Source organism: Glycine max, chromosome 18 (assembly GCF_000004515.6).
Source record: "Glycine max cultivar Williams 82 chromosome 18, Glycine_max_v4.0, whole genome shotgun sequence".
Taxonomy (NCBI): Eukaryota; Viridiplantae; Streptophyta; class Magnoliopsida; order Fabales; family Fabaceae; genus Glycine; species Glycine max.
In genome coordinates this window covers 5,787,053-5,806,530 of record NC_038254.2, presented here as the reverse complement: position 1 = coordinate 5,806,530, position 19,478 = coordinate 5,787,053, and the positions used below count along the sequence as shown (strand labels likewise).

The window sequence follows — 19,478 nt, the reverse complement described above, 5'->3', positions numbered from 1 at the left end:
TCAAATAACGAAAAACATTGAATTTGGTGCTAGAGAGATGAACTTTTTTTAAAAAAACAAAATAAAATATAAGAACAAATTCTTGCATTTCACATATAAGAGTAATAATACATGAAATTTAACAGACACAAAATTTCATGGTCTGTCTTAGGCCAATCATCAAACTCTTCAATGTTTTCACCTGACCCATCATAAATTGTCCATGAAAACCAGCCCTAGAGAAAATCCCCTTCTTGATACTCCTCAAGCCATTTCCTATCTTAATCTTCAGCTTCACCATTCTAATCCTCACGCATGATGGCTTTCTACGAGAATCTGCTTTCTCTAATACTTTGTAGATAAAAAATTGTGCTCTTCTATGTACCCTCTCTTCATGGTCTTCCTTATCCATCTTTGAGTAACCATGTAGCCTTCTTGGTAGAGCCATTTTCATCATAATGAAATTGCCACAAGATGGATGATGATTGGGAAGCTATATAAACAAGCTACTAACCCTGTAGGAATTGTGCTAATCAATGTTGGTATTTATACTATAGTTGTGAATTGGAAAATTGGTGTACATGGTTTGAGTGTGGACTCACTAGTAGGCCATAGAGTAATGAAACATCCAATGTGCTTCAGCATTTGGTATCAAATGGGGGCCACATGTATTAGTGATTTCTTGACTCTTACATCCCATTTACATAGAAAAGACAACGTTTAATTATAATTTGGGTCTCTCCTAATTTTTTATTTACGATTTTGATTATCTTATTTTTTTTCTTTATTTTAATTTATATTTTAGAAAATTTATAATTTTAATTTAATTTTTAATTTTGCATATATACTTTAATTTAACAATTGATAATGATGTGTCAATACTGTAATGAAGTGAAAATTAATATTATTTTAAAAGAAAAATTAAATATTATTGAATAAATTAAATCATAATTGCTGCACAAGGAGTGCAAGTAATACCAATACTTGAATAAGGCGTAAAAGCCATATGAGCCCCTCGTTACATCACAAAAAACACCTAGCTCCATATTCAATCACCATCTAGATTATTGTGATTTTGAAATCTTCTCCAATGCATATATGAATATTGACATTTAATAATTAAACAATTATTTGATTTATTAAAATGTAAAAATAAATAAATAAGGTATAAAAATTGAGGATTTTATCAAAATTGTATATTTTTTAAAATATGAAAACTAAGATCGAAAAAAATAATGAGACTAAATTTGTAAATTAAGAATTAAAAGAAATGAAAATTATAATTGTAATTTAGCCAAAAGAAAACGATTTTTAGGTTCCAATGGAATTGAATAAAGCTCTAGTGAATGTCATCTAGGCTTGTACTTTTGTTCCCTATGACATAAAGTTAGTCAAATTTTACACGCAGTCAAACCCAAGTTGAATTTGAAGTTGACCATAAAGGACATGATTTTGATATAAAGGCTTTTGTGTATGTGCGTGTTTGTAAAAGTGTAAACATGGGTGAAATTTAATTAATGAAGGATGATATTAGTAAATTATATAAGTGAAATTATATTATATATTAATTTAAAATTTTAATTTTAAGATTTTGGTTAATGAAACCTATCTTTATTTAGATTGTTTTCATTTTTTTTATTCTTATTTAATGTAAAATTTTATTTCACACTTTTATTTTAATAATTTTTTTAAGTGTGATTCTCTTTCATAGTAATTTTTCTTGTAAACATGAATTATTTTCATCCACGAATATTTAAATAAAGATCTTTTAAAGCCTAATGGAGTAACTCTTCTAGTTCGCCTAATCATTTTTCCAATGTGGAAGGCTCGTTACTTCAAGAAGTCCTCATGTTCTTCAAATGGATCTCTTAGTTATTGTAATATGTTCTAGTACCTTGTATTGCTACAATGTCGACATGATCCATCATTTGACCTTCATACATAGATTCACTTGTTAGAAAAAATTTTGATATAAGAAATTTATTTTACTTGTTTGAGTCTTCACAGAATTGAATCATCGATCTTAATACTAATTGTTGTGAAATCAAAGAAAAATTTAAACCCATGGCATTTGAAAAAAAAAAAAAACTAATCACCTCCACTGATTTAATAAATTTAGTGTAACTTAATTTAACCCACCAATTCTGTGTTTTCTCTTTCATCTCCCAACGTATTAACTTGCACGTCCCGCTGACTGAATCGCAGCCACGGCTAGGCCATCGATCACGCTGTGCTTAGTTTTTAATAATTTATCTGTTTGTTCACAACTGAATGTCAAGTCGAAAGAAAAAAAAAAAAACAGAATTTTGTAAGCAGTATTCCACCCAGAAAGGGTTCAAAAAATATGAAGTTCCTTGAATTCTTTGAAACAAAATGCATGGGGAAATCAGTACCAATTCTGCGAAGAAAATAAGTCAGCAAATTGAGTGCGGGTGAATGACGAGAGAGAGAAAAAAGAAACCGGTGGGAGAGGGGAGAGGGGAGAGAAAAGAGTTTTTTTTTTCTTTCTAAATTATCGTATTGCAATTGCTCTAATCACCCTAAATTATATTTATTAAAACAAAAGAAACATTGGGTTTTACATCCTAAAATTTTTGGTGGTATAAGATACTAACGTACTCCAATTAAAATAAGTATCTTATATATATATATCACTACAAGAAACAAGCTCGTTTGTCAGGGGCGGATTCCCTGGAAAAAGAACAAAAAGCCCTGGGAAATGGACGTTTGCCCAGGATTTTGCCAGGGGCTAAATCCTTGGGAAAAACGCCCATCGCAAATCAGTTTGCCAGGGATTTCACCCCTGGCAAAAAAACGAGGGGCTGGCCCTGGCAAAATCCCTGTCTTAGCCCCTGTCTTCTCACTGACGCATTTGCACACTTTTCAGACGCGCTGCTGTACTAACAGTCAAATCATACAGTGCCAGGGGTTTTGCCAGGGGCAAACCCCTGTGAAACTTTATATATTTTTTTTAAAAAAAAAAATTTAATAAATAATTTATTGTAATAAAAATCATTTTAATTAAAAAAAATTATTTAAAATAATTAAAAAAATCGTTTTTTTTTAAAAATTGTTTTTGAAATATAATTAATTGTTTTAAAAATCATTTTAATTAATAAAAATTATATAAAATAATTAAAAAAATCGTTTTATTTTTTCAAAATTGTTTTTGAAATATAATTAATTGTTTAAAAATTATTTAAAATAATAAAAAAATCTTTTTTTTTGCAAAATTGTTTTTTAAATATAATTAATTGTTTTAAAAATCATTTTAATTAATAAAAATCATTTAAAATAATAAAAAATTCGTTTTTTTTTTCAAAATGCTTTTTTAAATATAATTAATTGTTTCAAAAATCGTTTTAATTAATAAAAGCGTGACACTAAAATATTAAATGTACTTAATAATATTACAAACATTGTATCATAAAAGAAGCAAATAAAAATTGTGCCGGGAAGTGTAGAAAGCCTCCCAAATAGTACAACCATATCGAAAACATAAAAATTGTGACGGGAAGCATAGAAAGCCTCCCAAATAAGTCCCTTCTTTTCCAACAATAAGAATTATTATAGTATATTGTTTTTTTTTATAAATTGTTTTAATTTAAAAATAGTTTTCAATTTATTAAAAAAACACCTTTATTTTTTTATACAAAATAAATTTAACATAGTTTTAATTAAAAAAATAACTGATTTTGAATACACTATTTTCAAAAACTGTTTTCCAACAATAAACCTTTTTTTGTGGTATTTTTATTTAAAAAACAGTTTTAAATTTTAAAAAAATTACAATTTATAAAAAAACCGATTTAATTTAACAAACAGTTTAACTTTTAAAAAATATCAGACTTTTGACTACACAAATTTAAAAACCGATTTTCCTCTAAATTAAAAAAAAAGTTTTAAAAAAACAGTTTTAGTAAATAACCAGTTTTCCATAATAATTAACAAAATGCTATGTATTTTTGTGCATTCTAGTATAACAATAACTACACATAATCCACAAATCTATCTAAAAAGCATATATTCAACAACATGCATATATTCTATTTTGTTAAAAAATAAAAAAACATGCATATATATTCCATAAATAATTTGAATATTCAACAACATGCATATATTCAATAACATCCAACATCATCATCAACATATATCATTCTATATAACATATTTATTAAAATTTCGAATAAAAACAAAGAAAAAATGTTTTACTCTAATTAAACAGTTTTAAAAATAACAGTTTTATTATACATTTTTTTTCTCTAGTTTTAACATTTTTTCTAACTAAACTGTTTTATAAACAGTTTTAAAAATGTTAACATCATATATTATATATAAACAGTTTTATTAAACAGATCATGCAAAATTAAACAGTTTTATTAAACAAAAAAATTATACAGTTTCTAATTAAACAGTTTTATTAACAACAAAATTCGAAATATATATAAACATCATATATTATAACACATCATGCAAGTAGAAACATCATATTTTCTTTGACAGATCATGCAAAATTATAACATCATATATATAAACATCATATATCTAAAATTATAAGTAGAAAAATTACTAACTTGTTGAAGCTTGAGAGAACAAATTCAGAGAGCAAGGAGCAGCAGGAGGAGGCAAATTTGGACACTGATACAATAAAAAATATTTATGTTAATAAGTAGTAACAAATAAAAACAGAAAAATATAATAAGTGAAAAGAGTGTTACCAAATTATAGAACAAGTGTATGAACTGAATGATAATGGACTGAAAATGAACTAGTGAGGATGGAAATGGAAACCGAAAATTTTTCTAAGTTTCAAAAACACAACACTGAGCATGAGGATAAACACGCGGTTTGGCTATATAGTGTAAAAAAACCCAGGGAATAACTCACGGAATGCCCCTCGCAAAACAACAGAGTCAAAGGCTAACCTCCTAGCTTCAGCTATATGAGCAGAACGGTGCAGCTAGGAAAGCAGGGATTCCTTTTTGCCAGGGGCTGCAAGCCATTTCCGAGGGGTAACACCCCTGTCACGTCTGGGCCGCACAGCTTTTTGCAGTGCATGGTCATGTCGTGTTGACTTATGGGAAGATTCCGTCAGCTTTACAGAAAACGAGGGCATACCCGTGTGTTTGGCCGTGTGAAAACAACATGCTGTTTTAAAATTCATTTCCCGCTCTTTTTTTTGCCAAGGCTTTTGTATTTTTGCGAGGGACAAACCCCTGTGTAAATGTAAGTGGTCCCAACCTTCTCAAATGTCATTTTGCCAGGGGTTTCCTTGGCTTAGTCCCTGGGAAATTTGCCAGGGGTTAATGTCCCTATCAAAAATCCCTGGCAAATGGGCATATTTCTTGTAGTATATATATATATATATATATATATCCAGAGAGCGAAAGAAAACAAATAAAAATATAAGTGTAATACATAATATAACATGATAAGAAAAAAGATAATAAATTATTAATAAAATATGTGAAATGCAAGAATTTGTTCATATATTATTACACTTATATTTTATTTTGTTTTTTTTAAAGTTCATCTCTCTAGCACGAAGTTCGATGTTTTTTTTTTTTGTTATTCGAGACTTATTCACATATTATGTTATTATTTAAAATAAACTAGATTAAAATAAATTGATGTTTTATTAAATGAGTTTTTATACAAAAAATAATAAATACCTTTAAATAATACTCATTGTTGTACGTTATTTTTGACTTATTCACATATTATATTATTATTTTAAAAAAATTAAATTATAGTTACTTCGTTTAAAACATATGTTATTATATCATTAAATAATAGTACTTTTAATTTAATATGTATGATCGACCAAATTTAATGATTTCTTATTGTTGTAGGTTAACTTTGACTCAAATTCATTTTCTTCGTCTGTTGCACCAAGTCTTTCATTTTTATTTTTTTTTACTACATTACAGAATTAACGGAATGCATATTGCTCACGATTCAAGATAGTCATGTGTGTTGAATTCTTTTCGACGAAAACATATGCAATTACAGTTATAGTATAATGCATTTTTTTTGTACCATTAAAAACATTGCATAGGATGTTCAATGAATTAACCAAGTTCATGAGCAGAATTATACAACAATTTACAATGCCCAGGGATATTGGCACATAGTGGAATTTCGGAAATATATAATTAAAAAACACAAAAAGAAAAAAGAAAAAAAAAGAAAATCTCAAATGAAGAGATGCCAATGTTGTTGATTATTTCATCTTCTCTTATTACAAATGCAAAGGCAGGGAGTTCATACATCATAATTTGAGCAATGAAATCTCAAGTTTATTTAATTATTATGATTCTTTGTTTATGAAACATTTCCATTGGGTGGTGGACTACAATCACAAAGGCAACAAAAGTTGACGCATTGCTTTAAGCAACCAGGGCAGTGTAGATTACCACAACCGTTCCGAGAATGACACGGGAAGTTACATGCATTTGCAAAACCTGCCAAATTCATTCACTCTTATCAAATTCATTTCACAATTTGCATTGCATGCAACCTAATGTAGACAACATGTTAATTTCAAATGTAGATAATTGTATACAAGAGACACTGAACAAATTAAGAAAAACAAGTAAGAATACCTGTTCCAAATGCTATGAGAATTATAACTATCAAGTAAGGAAACAACAATGAAGCTTTTGCCATTTGTTTATCTCTGTTGAGACTGATTTTTAGAATCAATTTTTTTCTTCTACAAACTTGTGTGTTCTGACATTATTTATAATAATAATAATAATAATATTAAATGTATTAATTTTCATGTGGCAATACGTTAAAGTTCTCTTCATAATTAAATATTATTTATAAGGATAATTAAGTGCATTAATTTTTCACATCACATTTATGTTAATAAGCGTTAGAATAATTTTTATAATTATGAGTATTAAAAGTTATTTAATGTCAAACCATGACGTTACTAAAAACAAAAACCATGACGTATGAGGAAGCCAAAATATCAACATAACGCATTTCACGAAAAATAATGTGAAGTGTTTATGCTCAATGACATGGACATAGATAGCATAATTTGTGAGATGTCACGGGCAATTTACTGTTGAATCAGATTGCAGAACTGCTGTCACTTTGTATTTTAATTTCAATGTGAAGATTAAACATTCTCTATTCGTTAAATGTAATATTAATTTTCAGAAAAACTTGATTCTATTTTTGTTTCTTTAATTCGATAAATGTGTCATTTTTCTCATTCAATATTTTTAATTATATTATTTATATATCGTGGTTTTATAACATTTTAATATTATTTTTATTTCTTTTTTCTCTATTATGTTAAATTTTCTGTGGTTCAAGTTTTTTCTTTTTTTATTTAATATATAAAAGTTCAAGCAAAGACAATGTATAAATAAAATTTCTCAATGAATGATTTTTGATTTGTTGAAATATAAAAACTGTTACACTACCAATGCCAATTAAACTATATTTAATATTTAACCTAAAAACCTTTTTATAATTAGCATATTGGAATATTTGATTTTGAAATGATTATTTTTTCTTAACATGGAGATTTTAGGAAGACTGAAAAAAGACCTTTCAAAACTTTACCACATTACATATAGTTTAATTAGTTGCTTTTATTTTTCTTAAAAATATCTCATACCCAAAAAATATTTGATTTTGAAATGATTATTTTTTCTTAACATGGAAATTTTAGGAAGACTGGAAAAAGACCTTTCAAAACTTTACCATATTACATATAGTTTAATTAGTTTAGGAAACCGACTATTTTACCAAGATTTTGTTATTATAAAAATTAATGCACTTAGCATTATAAATAGTCATCAAAAACATAGTTTTTTGATATCGTAGAACAAAATTTGATTTTGAAATTCACTTTCAACACACGTAATGACGAAAGTTTCACCATTCTTTCCTTGCTTGATCATTTTATTTCTCGTAGCATCTGGAACGAAAGGTATTTCTCTCTCTGGATTTTTCTTCATTGTGTGTGTCTCTCATACACAATTATGCACACTTAACATTAATATACATTAGATTTGTCTATAATGCAAAATTTTATCATGAAAATCATTTTAAGTTAAGCATTTAGGTTTTGATAAGAGTGAACAAATTAATTTGGCAGGTTTCGAGGCTGGATGTAAGCACGGAACGTGCCGTGACGTTGACGAGTGTTCTCCGCCACCGCCTGAATTTTGTGGAGGAAGAGTAAATCCCAAAGTAAAATGCATTTTACATTGTTGTAAGTGGGATTGCTACGATTAAAAAAAATTCCACGTCTTTGTTGTGTAATAATAACATCTTCCATCTCCTTAGTTGAGATTTCATGCATATTCTATGTTGTTTCGAAATTATTCTTCCCCAATATCTTGTGCAATATTGCGTAAGTTTCCTTCTAAAACAATATTGAACATGCATGTCCATTTACTTGAAGCAATTGCATGCTCAAGTCTTGCATCGCGGATATATAACAAGTTCAATTATATTAATTCAATGGGGGAAAAAGAAAGGTAGAGAAAGTAACATAAATTATACTATTTTCATTGAATTTGTTAAGCTATACTTCTATTGTCTATTTTTTACTTAAAAAAAATAAACACGAAGCAATCATGTGGCAAATACCAAAATCTTCTTTTTTGGGTAATATGTATAATAATTGATGTGGTTAAAGATAACGCATAAAAAAGAATCATTAAATTTGGTGACAATGTAGTCAAATTAAAAGTATCATTTAATTCTTTTATAACAAAAAAGTTTTATTTTTAACAAAATATCTATCTGATTTAATTTTGCAAAAAAAAATCTATATGATTTAAATAAATTTAATTTCCTTGAAATAATAATATATTTAAACATAAATAAGTAAAAAAATATACAACGAAAAATTATTGAATTTGGTGATAACATGCATATGAAATTAAAATTAATATTTAATAATATAGATTGTATATATAAGATTTGATTTATTTGAAATAATGACATAGTATGTTTTTCGTTACCTGTTATTGTTATGAAATATCTATTAGTTTTTATTGATGATTAATTTTCATTAAATAAATCATATTTAAGATATTAAAAAAATTTAAAGTTAAATTTCAATGTCAATTATAGGCTTAATATAAAATTAAATGTCAATGGCTGAAATATATTAAAATCAAATAGTAAATTATGTTAGTATTGTTACAAGAAAAAAATAATTTTTCAATGCACTTCACTATAATTAAAATTATATATATATAATTACATGTAATTTAATCAAATGTCACACCATCAATAATTTTATAAATATATGTGGATTTTATTGATCCAATTGTTGAATGATATTTTGAGTTAAATTTTATCAACAATAATAAGAAGGTAATTACTACCAAGCATGTGGGTGAACTAACATGAAATGGTTTTAGTTGCTTGAAATTTGAGTCTTGGTTAAGCAACTACATCAAAATACAATATTTCATTGTGATTTTCAATTAAATATTTAACAAAATTGTGATTTTATTGTGTTATTTTGATATTATAAACTCCAAAAAAATATATCAAAATTATTATTTCGTTGTGTCAATACACAACAAAATCAAGATTCTGTTACATTTTTTATTTTTAGAAAAAATTATGATTCTATTATAAATATACCTTTAACAAAATTATAATTTAATTGAACAAGAAATAGTAAAAGAAAACCACCACCTAAGACACAGTTAGGAAGGAGAGGGAGAAGAGTGCCAGAAAAGGGAGGACACGAGTACAGGAAGGGTAGAAGAGGGATGGGTGAAGAATTTGAACCAGAGGACAAAAAGACATTTCATCGGGTGGTAGTGGCTAATAGCAAAAGCTAATGGAGCAAATAGTAACTCCCCAAAATTCAACTATGATGATCCATTAGAAGTAGCCCCATTACATGTTGGGGTAGGGGTAGGAAGAAAAAGAGAAAAAGAAAAAAAAAATCTTTAATTGCATATTATCAAGGGAGTGTTTGGTTTGGTTATTTTCTATTTTCATTTTCACAGAAAATAAAAAATGGTGATGAAAATGTGTTTGGTTGAATTTCTATTTTCATTTTCAGTGAAAATATTTTTCCTAACGAATAAAAAACTGGAAACAATAAAATATCTTGTTTTCAGTTAAACCAGAAATAAAAACGCGGTAACAAGAAATGAAATTTTAAACAAATCTAAATATATATTTCCTTTTGAAAATGTGTATTTTCAATGTTTTTATTTCTTGAAAGCAGAAAATAAGAAGTTAAATCAAACATTTTTTCAGAATTTTAATATTTTAAAAATGAAAATAATTTTTAAAAAATAAAAATGCAAAACCAAATACACTCTAATATTCTTATTTTTTCTATAACTGAAAAATAATTAGTGGCACCACATTTATTTGGTTCACTCGTTTTGGATGAGACTTTTCATAAGGAGACACAAGAAAACAAAATGGGCATTGAAATCAAAGTAGGATTCAGAGAGGGACAGGTTCATTCGAGGTAGGGTTATACTTTAATAAGCATTAAAATATCATGAAAAAAGGAATCTTGTGAAGTGGGTGGAGCCTTCACATTGGAATTGGATTGGCATGATTATGTCACTTTCACATCCTTATCAATCAATAGCCATTTTGTACACTGAATGGATAATGGATATCATTGATTAATTGGGGCATAACCGCGTTAAGCACAATTTACGATTAAATCAAAATTTGGCATACTTTAAAGGATAAAACTAAACATGATTAGCGTTTTATTAACCAATGTCTATAGAAAATGTAAGAATTAAAATATAAAATATTTCTTATATAAATCATAAAAGAATATAGAATAAGTCATAAATAACATAATTTTGTGCATCGTAATAATTTTTTTTAGTTTTTAATCAATTCCTTGAGAACGTGGTTAGTTTGCCTTATTATTATTATTATAAGTGAATAAGCAAATCACTGTATGGTAGATAGATAGGGGACAGCAGAATATTGGAACTTTGGGTTAGAAATAAATCACCAACTTGAAGCCGATTGGAAAAAAGCCAGTTAAATATATACACAATTAAATTATGGTCTAAAATGCATGTACAAGTAAAGTGAAACATACACACTATTTTCCAAAAATCTGTAGGCAATTCCTTCATCTCAGAAGTGGATCATAGAACACATATCTGGGATCTGGAACAATTAGAGGCAGCTTCTCTATGTACAGAAACAGCATCTTACAATTCTCTTTGAAAATTGTCCCAACATCAACAATGTCACTGGTGTCAGTGTAAATCCAAAGGTCCCCAGAGTTGGTTCTCTTCAGGCTATCCCGGCAAAAGGGGCAAGACTGAGACCTCTGACACCTGAATCAACAAGCACCATTGTCACATCTAGAGAACAACAAACTAGTGATCACTTTCTGATTTTCTAATGTCAAGGTCAAATATAACAATCAACTAGTACAAGGAGTAAAGGAATGTTGGGTGTTGAGGTGGATGCACCTTCAACTTCAGAAAGTTAGGTGCAAAAAGAGGATGACCATTGATGAAATCAAGGGTTTAGATTTTGATAAAGTAAAAGCAATCTGATAACAATCTATGAATTTATGAGAACCATTCTCAACTTTTTTGTCAACAATTATTTTATCTTCAAAAAAGTTGGATCAGGAATTCAGGATCCTCACTTAAAAAGGGACTAATCCTACCATATTTTGACAAATACAAAATTTTCTCACTGATATAAAAGATTCTATATGTGGCATAAGCTTAGTCATTGATATCATCTAATTTAAGTGAGGACCTGATTTAAAAAAAGGTTGATCATAAATTTAGATCATAGAAATATCTGCATCCCATGATTCACATCACAGGGGAGACAGACATCCTCTCTTTTTAATGTGACATTGACATGTTTCATTCATATGTTGAATGACAGACTACTAAAAACATGTGAGATAAATACTTGGTTTTATGTCAAAAATATGATCAGCATAATATAAAAATATAACTGGAAAGAATCTAAAGAGTTTTTGATGATGAAATGAAGTAATAGAATCACAATCAAGGAAGTTTACCAATCTCTGTAGCACTTCAAACACATGTAGTGGCAGCAATTAGGAAGCACAACTTTTGCTTTCACCTCCAAGCACACTCCACATTCCTCTTCTCTTTCAATGTCAATTTCAGATTGTCTTCTCTCATTGAACTCACTTTTCCTTTGGTATCTAAGGGCATATACTTCTTTCTGTTTCCTTTCCTCCAAATCTGTGATGCCTTTCTCAAGTTGCAACAGAGCAGGAAATATAATCGCTGTTTATCAGCAAAAGAGAAAAACAGAAAAATATGTTACTGTTATGTTAATCATCAAGAACATAAACATGGAGCCAGTTGCTCCCTAAGAGAGGAAATAGCATAAAGCTATATAAGTAATTAGCTATACATTCATCTTACAGCATATAACTTACAGTAAAATTGTCTAATGCTTGCTTTCCTTTCATATATTGACATAGTATTCTTCCCATTTCCATAAGTCTGCATAAATGTTGAAGGAAATGTTACGAAATTAAATCTACAAACAGATTATGACAATTTTAAGAAATGGGAAATTAGGAAGGAAACAAAAGAAGAAAATAAAATTTTGACACAGAAATGTATTATGCTCTACTAAAGCTTTGAATATACATGACATGTTTAGTGTTAGAACTTAGAACATCAGGAAAATATCTTTAATTTATTATAGAATCTTAAATTACTTCTAAGGATTAGAGTATCGTGGATGATCCTTTAGGATTAGTTTCTTATCGTAGAATATCCCCTAGGATTAGTTTTACATATTTCTTACTAATCACCATGATTTGTTTCCTTATTTAAGTAATCAGGAATCTATTAATTTATATAAATAAGGTTGGTCTTTTTCTCTTCTCTCTTTTCTCTCTAAAACCCTGTAACTTCAAATTTTAGGACATACATACCACATAAATTAGAATTCTCAGCAAACCCAGAGCACCGGCGAGGCGGTAATCGGTCCATTGAACAAGAAACAGAAAAAGAGGGGCTGCTGGACTGTATGATATCCTCATCTGAAAGCATCCTCCATCTTTGTCCCTTGGATAGCCTAATGCCCTAACAAAGAGGCGAAAAGAAAGCATACAATCTCACTCACATGAGAAAAGTGCTAAACTCTGCTTAAAGAATTAGTATGAAAGACTCCATCATAAACATATCAATGAAGTTTTTGGATATTGAAAAGTGTTATCTAATTCAATTTTCCAACTGAGTGTCATGCAAATTCACAGGTGCAGTTCATCAACATCTTCTTTAAACAAATTCTCAGCTTCAAAGTCCAACTCTACCACTTCAAGAAAAACACAGTAGCATTCAGCTCCAAATAACAAAAGTTGACCACACAACATGAAAACAACACTGACATAGATTACACAAATTGATGCATAAGAGGAAGAAAAAAGACTCAATTCTAGAAAAAAAATAAAAATTCCAGTGATGCATCATGTTTGAAACTTCAACAACATAGAAAAAATATTCAATTTTTAATCTGGAAATAGGAAGGAATTTACATTACAAGCTTTTGAAACTGAATTTCTCATTCAAAGAAGTGAAACAACTAGCCAAAAACAGAATTTCTCATTCAAAGAAGTGAAACAACTGGCCAAAAACAGAGACAGAAAGAGAGACATACAGGGTATTAGCATACTGAATGTCAGCTTCCAGAGCTTTAACAGAGTCCTGAAAAGATCCCTTTCCCATACCAAGATATTTTCCCAGAAAATTTTTCTGCGTGCAACTAAGAATAATCCCACAAAGCCTATGGTGTTGATATTATACCAATATATATCATATGATATGATTTGTATATGACACTCACAGTGACACTATTACCCTTTCGGTTCTAACTACTCTTGGTTTTGCTAATGGTATTGATACAAGTGGGTTACCATGTTCGAGATAGCATATTACATATTTTAATATAGGACTAATTAAATTTTTAATCCTGCAATGAGGATTTTGAATTTTTGATTCTTAATTTTTTTTTCAAAATTTGTTTCCTATTTTTTTTTTTTTTGTTATTATAGATAGTCTCTCGACTATGATGATCATTTAAAAAATATTATTATAAATATGTTTTTACATATGCGTGTTTGAAACGTTTAATAATAATTTTTTTTTATATTTTAATAATATAATATTTTAATTATTTACATAAATACATATGATATTTAATGTGTCTTATTTTATGATATTATTTAACATAGAATATCAATAACAAAGATTATCTTTAATACAATAAATTCTTTAAAGATAATTTTTTTTAAAAAAAAATAGTTTAGAGATAAAAAATTTAAAACCTCATTTAATTAATTTGAGGAATATAAATTTAATTAACCTCTAATATATTACGAGACTAGTTTGCCCCTTTATTAGAAAGAAATGAAAATAAAAACTAAGGGGATAAATAAGGAGGGCCCCTTTTGTTCAGCTTTAATATAAAGATTTTGATATTTTGAATATGGGGTTGTTTAGGGAGGACCCGCATTGAATGAATCTTCTTTGGATAAGATTATATAAAAGTGGTATAAGTTATCATCATGAAAAGAAGATATGAACAATTGAACATAATATTTTTTATGCGAGGTTATTGTTTGACCGCGGGGAAACTTAGCATTTTTTTATTTATTTAAAAGGACGATGTGCGGTTTGGTTTTTTTTTTTTGTAGTCTATAATCTATCACTAGAACTTGGCTATCTTGATAACATATTAACCATCTAGATTATGTTAAAATTATTTTATAATTATTATAACGGATTATCAGAATTAAAATGTTATTTACGGATTTTTTTATGCGACTAATGTAAGGTTTCTGTTTGAGAACTAAGACCATAGGAAAATTTTGTATTTATTTATTTAAAAAGACCAAGTGAGGTGATTTTCTTTTAATCTATAACGAGAAGCTTCATTATCTAGATAATATATATATAAGTTAAACTTTCTGTTAGAAGATGTAATAATATATTCTGATTTTATATAATTGTTATATCTATTAGATTTATTTTCATATATTTAATTATTAGGTTTATTTTCAGTTTTATAGTTATTATATCTATTAGATTTATCTTTAGTCATATTTTTAGCTTATATATCTTTAGCTCGTAATCTTGTATATAAGCGAATGATGCTTAATGAATTATTCAAGGAAATAATTTCTTTCATGGTATCAAATTGCTTAGTGAAAGATTTTTGAATCTTCCTCAGCCTTCCGCACAGAGGCCCTAGCACCGTTCAACCCCTTTCTTCTTCTTCTTCTTCTCTCCTTCTTCTCCATCACTATGTCTGACTCAAAATCTACCTTTCACCCTGCTCTTGTTGTATCCAACATCAAGAATCATGTCCCAATCATTCTTGAGATGGAAAATGTCTAATATGCGACATGGGCTAAAATTTTCAAAATTCACGCACGATCCCATAGGGTAATTGATCATATAATTCCTATGTAGGATGGCAAGCAGAAGGCGCCACCAACGGAGAAAGAGACAGAACTCTGGTTGACACTAGACACCACCGTTCTACAATGGATTTATGCCATCATTTCTCATGATCTTTTAGATACTATTCTTGAACGCAACACCACGACAATGAAGGCTTGGAATAGGTTGCGTGATATATTCTAAGATAACAAACACTCTCGTGCTGTTACACTTGAGTATGATTTCACCCACACAGCCATGAAGGCCTTTTCAAGTGTCTCTGCTTACTGTCAACATCTCAAGTCACTGTTGAATCAACTCAAGAATGCCGGCTTTTCGGTCGATAACAGTAGGTTGGTTCTGCAATTGGTGTTCGGTCTCACTGAATCCTACAAGAGAGTGGCCACACTCATCCGTCAAAGTGATCCCTTGCCTCAATTTTATTAAGCACGATCGATGCTTGTTCTCGAAGAATTCGGCCTTAAGAAGGCGGCTCAGACCTCGTCCTCCGCCATAGTGGCTCGTGACTCGAATGAATCTCAAGAGATGTCTGATCATTCATCAGCATGCTGCACAAATAATGGTGGAAAACGGTATTCAAACCATGGCAATTCTAGAAAGAATCGCAACAACACTGGTGGTCATGATAACTCAGGCGTTGACAAGGGAGGCTCTGGTTCAAAAACTTATTAACTCGTTGGCAAGTGTACCAAATCGTCACAAATAGTAAAGTTCTCGGAAGTCCGAGTGTCGAATCCACATGGACTTTATTTGTACTTAGATTAATGCAAACCCAATTTAAAAGCAAGAGATAAGAATTTAAAATAAAAGATAAAGAAAGATAGAAGTAAGGTAAAGAAAAGATAAGATATTTAAAGATAAAATTAGAAGATAAAGGAAAAGATAAGATATTTAAAGATAAAATTCGAAGATAAAAGATTGAAAGATCAAAATAGAGGATAAAATATTTAAATTGCGATAAAGATAATTACTTCTACGAAATTAAAATCTAAATCTACTAAATCTAAATACTTACTTCTAAAACCCAACAGTAAAATAAGGAATAACTACTTCTAATCAACAATAAAAATAGGGAATAAAATTTATATATTAAAAGCGCTAAAACTTGACAAGTCTAATTAGCCTGGATATATGGATTCTGGATTTGTCTGTTATCAATACCAGTGAACTAATTCTGCCCCACATCTATCCATCTACTTGCCCCTGATGCCTCACGATGACAAGCCTACCTTAACTACCTATCTTCCAAATGCCCTTTGCGAAGACTCAATAACTAAGATGCATTAAGATTACATTCTAGATGTTTGCTAAAGCATGGGCATTGGGGGAATTAAGTCATGCTAACCCAATGACTTCTTTCTTTTATTGTTCTATTAAGCGTTACCCTCTCCCGAGTGGCCTAACCCTTAAAATCGATTCACGCATTCATTACTTATCCCTAATTAGGCTTTACCTTCTCCCGAGTGGCCTAAAGACTAACAGAAAACAAAGTCCGAGATGCAGAATAAGCAAGAAAGAAAAGCAGATAAAAGAACCTGGAAGGAAACCCTCTAAAAGATAACCCGATAATTTCTTCCTTTTAGTGTTCTCTTAAGCGTTACCCTCTCCCGAGTGGTCTAACCCTTAAAACAGATTCAAGTATTCATTCCTTACCCCTAATAGGCTTTACCCTCTCCTGAGTGGACTAAACCCTAACAGAAAAGCAAGTTCCGAGATACAGGATGTAAAAAGAAAGAACGGTAAATAAATAAAAGAACCTGGAGGAAATTCCTCTTTTTATTGATAACTCTTGAAATGCTCCATACATCATTGGCTTTTTAGGCCTGCCAGGCCCTAGCTAGGGGATTAGCCACTCGTGGCCATTGAGGGCTTTACAATGAGAGGAGGGGTGAAAGAAAGGGAGTAAATGAAACCCCTAGGAGAGGGGGTTCTGTGGTGGTCTCTGTCCCTTGGACTGACTCTCTATTTATAGCTGCTGAAGTGAGCTTTGAGCCTTCATAGGCACGCTTAGTGCGACACCCCATGCTTAGCGCATGTACTTCTTGGCCCGCTTAGCCCGTGACGCGCGCTAAGCGTGCGTATTGGGCTGGACCTTCTTCAAATTTTCTTTTTTTCTTCAATTTTTCTGTCCTTTTTGCTTGTTACACCTCCAATTTTTATATCTGCAACCAAAAATTCAATTTAATTAATTTTCTAACTTTTAATCATAAATAACTACTAAATAATTAATTTCAGGCCAATATTTGACTAATTTTCTACTATCAAAATACAATTATTTAGCAGTTATCACGGGGGTAAAGATGGCGGTGGTAGTAATCGCAAAGGTGGACAGCAGCAGTCCCAAAGCAACCCCTGACATGCAGGGCAGCAATGGCCTTGGCCATGGATGCTGTGGGTTGTTCTTCCTTGTCTGTACCCAGCTGCTCCATGGGCCAAGCCCAATTATCAGCAACCTCCGCGCCAACAACCCGGTATTCTTGGGTCCAGACCTTAGCAGACATACACAACCACAGCTCCTACTCCAACAGACATCGAGGCTGCAATGCACACCCTCGGTATTACTTCTTCGAATCTGAATTGGTATATGAACACCAGTGCCACCTCTCATATGACGTCCACCTCAGGTAATCTCACGTCTTATTTTAATATGAGCAATCATCGTGGTATCACTGTTGGTAATGGTTAATCAATTCCTATTCGTGGTTATGGTCAAACTAACTTGCCTTCCCCACATCCTCCTTTAGCCTTGAAAAATGTCCTTCTTGCTCCTAATCTAATCAAAAACTTAGTGTTGGTTCGAAAATTTACCACTGATAACTCTGTGACTGTTGAATTTGATCCCTTTGGGTTTTCTGTAAAGGATTTTCAAACAGTGATGCCTCCAATGAGGTGTGAGATTTGGGGCGTGCTTTATCCTATCACCGAATCCACCACTCCAGCCACTTCTTCCTCTACTTTTGCTGCCTTAGCTCCTTCTCTTTGGCATGAGCGGTTGGGACACCCAAGAGTATCTATCTTGCATTCTCTTAGGACGAATAAATTTATTGAATGTAATCAAATTAGAGATTCTCATATTTGTCATTCATGTTCTCTTGGAAAACATTTACCTTTTGTTTTGTCACATTCTCATACTCTTATGCCATTTGATATTGTTCACATTAATCTTTGGACATCACCTATTTTGAGTTCCTCAGGGCACCGATATTATATCTTGTTGTTAGATGATTATTCTAAATTTTTATGGACTTTTCCTTTGTCAAACAAATCAAATGCTTATTCCACATTCATAAATTTTAGAACTTTCATCCGAACTCAATTCGAACGGGAAGTAAAGAATATACAATGAGATAATGGTAAAGAGTTTGAGAATAAGCCTTTTTGGGATTTTTGTAAAATGAATGGTATTTCTTTCCGAATGTCTTGTCCTCATACTTCTCCTCAAAATGAGAAAGCCGAAAGGACAATTCGTACAATTAACAATATTGTTCGTACTTCACTTGCCTATGCGTCATTACCTATTTCCTTTTGGCATCATGCCTTGCAAATGGTGACTTACCTTCTCAATATTCTTCCTCATAAGTTATTGAACTATAAATCTCCTCTCAGGGTTCTTTATCATAAGGATCCGACCTATTCTCATCTTCGGGTTTTTGGGTGTTTATGTTATCCTCTATTTCCTTCCACTACCATAAATAAACTTCAACGCCGCTCTACTCCATGTGTTTTTTTGGGATATCCTTCGAACCACCGTGGTTATAAATGCTATGACTTGTCTTCTGGGAAAATAATTATAAGTCGTCATGTCATTTTCGATGAGACACAATTTCCATTTGCTAAATTACATACTCCTCATATTCAGACTTATGATTTCTTAGATGATGGCCCAAACCCATACGTGGTCCACCATTTAGTGTCTCAATCCACTACTCCTAATGCTCAAACTCCTAGTCTAGTTCCATTCGGGCCCAACTCCCCTAATATTGCAACCGGCCTAACCGTTGAGCCAAAGAAGAATATTGTTAATTGTACGAATTGTCC

At 30.4% G+C, this 19,478-nt stretch overlaps 1 protein-coding gene and 2 long non-coding RNA genes across 4 annotated transcripts; 1 reads left to right on the top strand and 2 right to left on the bottom strand.

The window, feature by feature from the left end:
• Window positions 1-6,185: 6,185 nt before the first annotated feature.
• Window positions 6,186-6,700, bottom strand: LOC106797048 (uncharacterized). Its single transcript, XR_001386078.3, has 2 exons — window positions 6,585-6,700; window positions 6,186-6,443 (listed from the first exon to the last, which is right to left on the bottom strand). It is a non-coding gene; the product is annotated as an uncharacterized lncRNA (long non-coding RNA).
• A 1,129-nt stretch (window positions 6,701-7,829) lies between these two features.
• LOC102661318 (uncharacterized) lies at window positions 7,830-8,307 on the top strand. The gene is made up of 2 exons (XR_419344.4): window positions 7,830-7,933; window positions 8,102-8,307. It is a non-coding gene; the product is annotated as an uncharacterized lncRNA (long non-coding RNA).
• Window positions 8,308-10,867: 2,560 nt separating this feature from the next.
• On the bottom strand, window positions 10,868-13,768 carry LOC100808567 (ring finger domain-containing protein). Of its 2 annotated transcripts, none has more exons than NM_001362063.1 (5): window positions 13,636-13,768; window positions 12,911-13,293; window positions 12,404-12,470; window positions 12,014-12,248; window positions 10,868-11,303 (listed from the first exon to the last, which is right to left on the bottom strand). In NM_001362063.1, exons 2-5 carry the CDS (start codon window positions 13,085-13,087, stop codon window positions 11,093-11,095), a joined length of 690 nt encoding a protein of 229 aa, NP_001348992.1. In that variant the 5' UTR covers window positions 13,088-13,293; window positions 13,636-13,768; the 3' UTR covers window positions 10,868-11,092. The 2 variants fall into 2 exon arrangements, with proteins under 2 accessions (NP_001348992.1, NP_001240279.1); NM_001253350.2 differs by having other exon boundaries at window positions 12,911-13,061.
• Window positions 13,769-19,478: the final 5,710 nt, after the last annotated feature.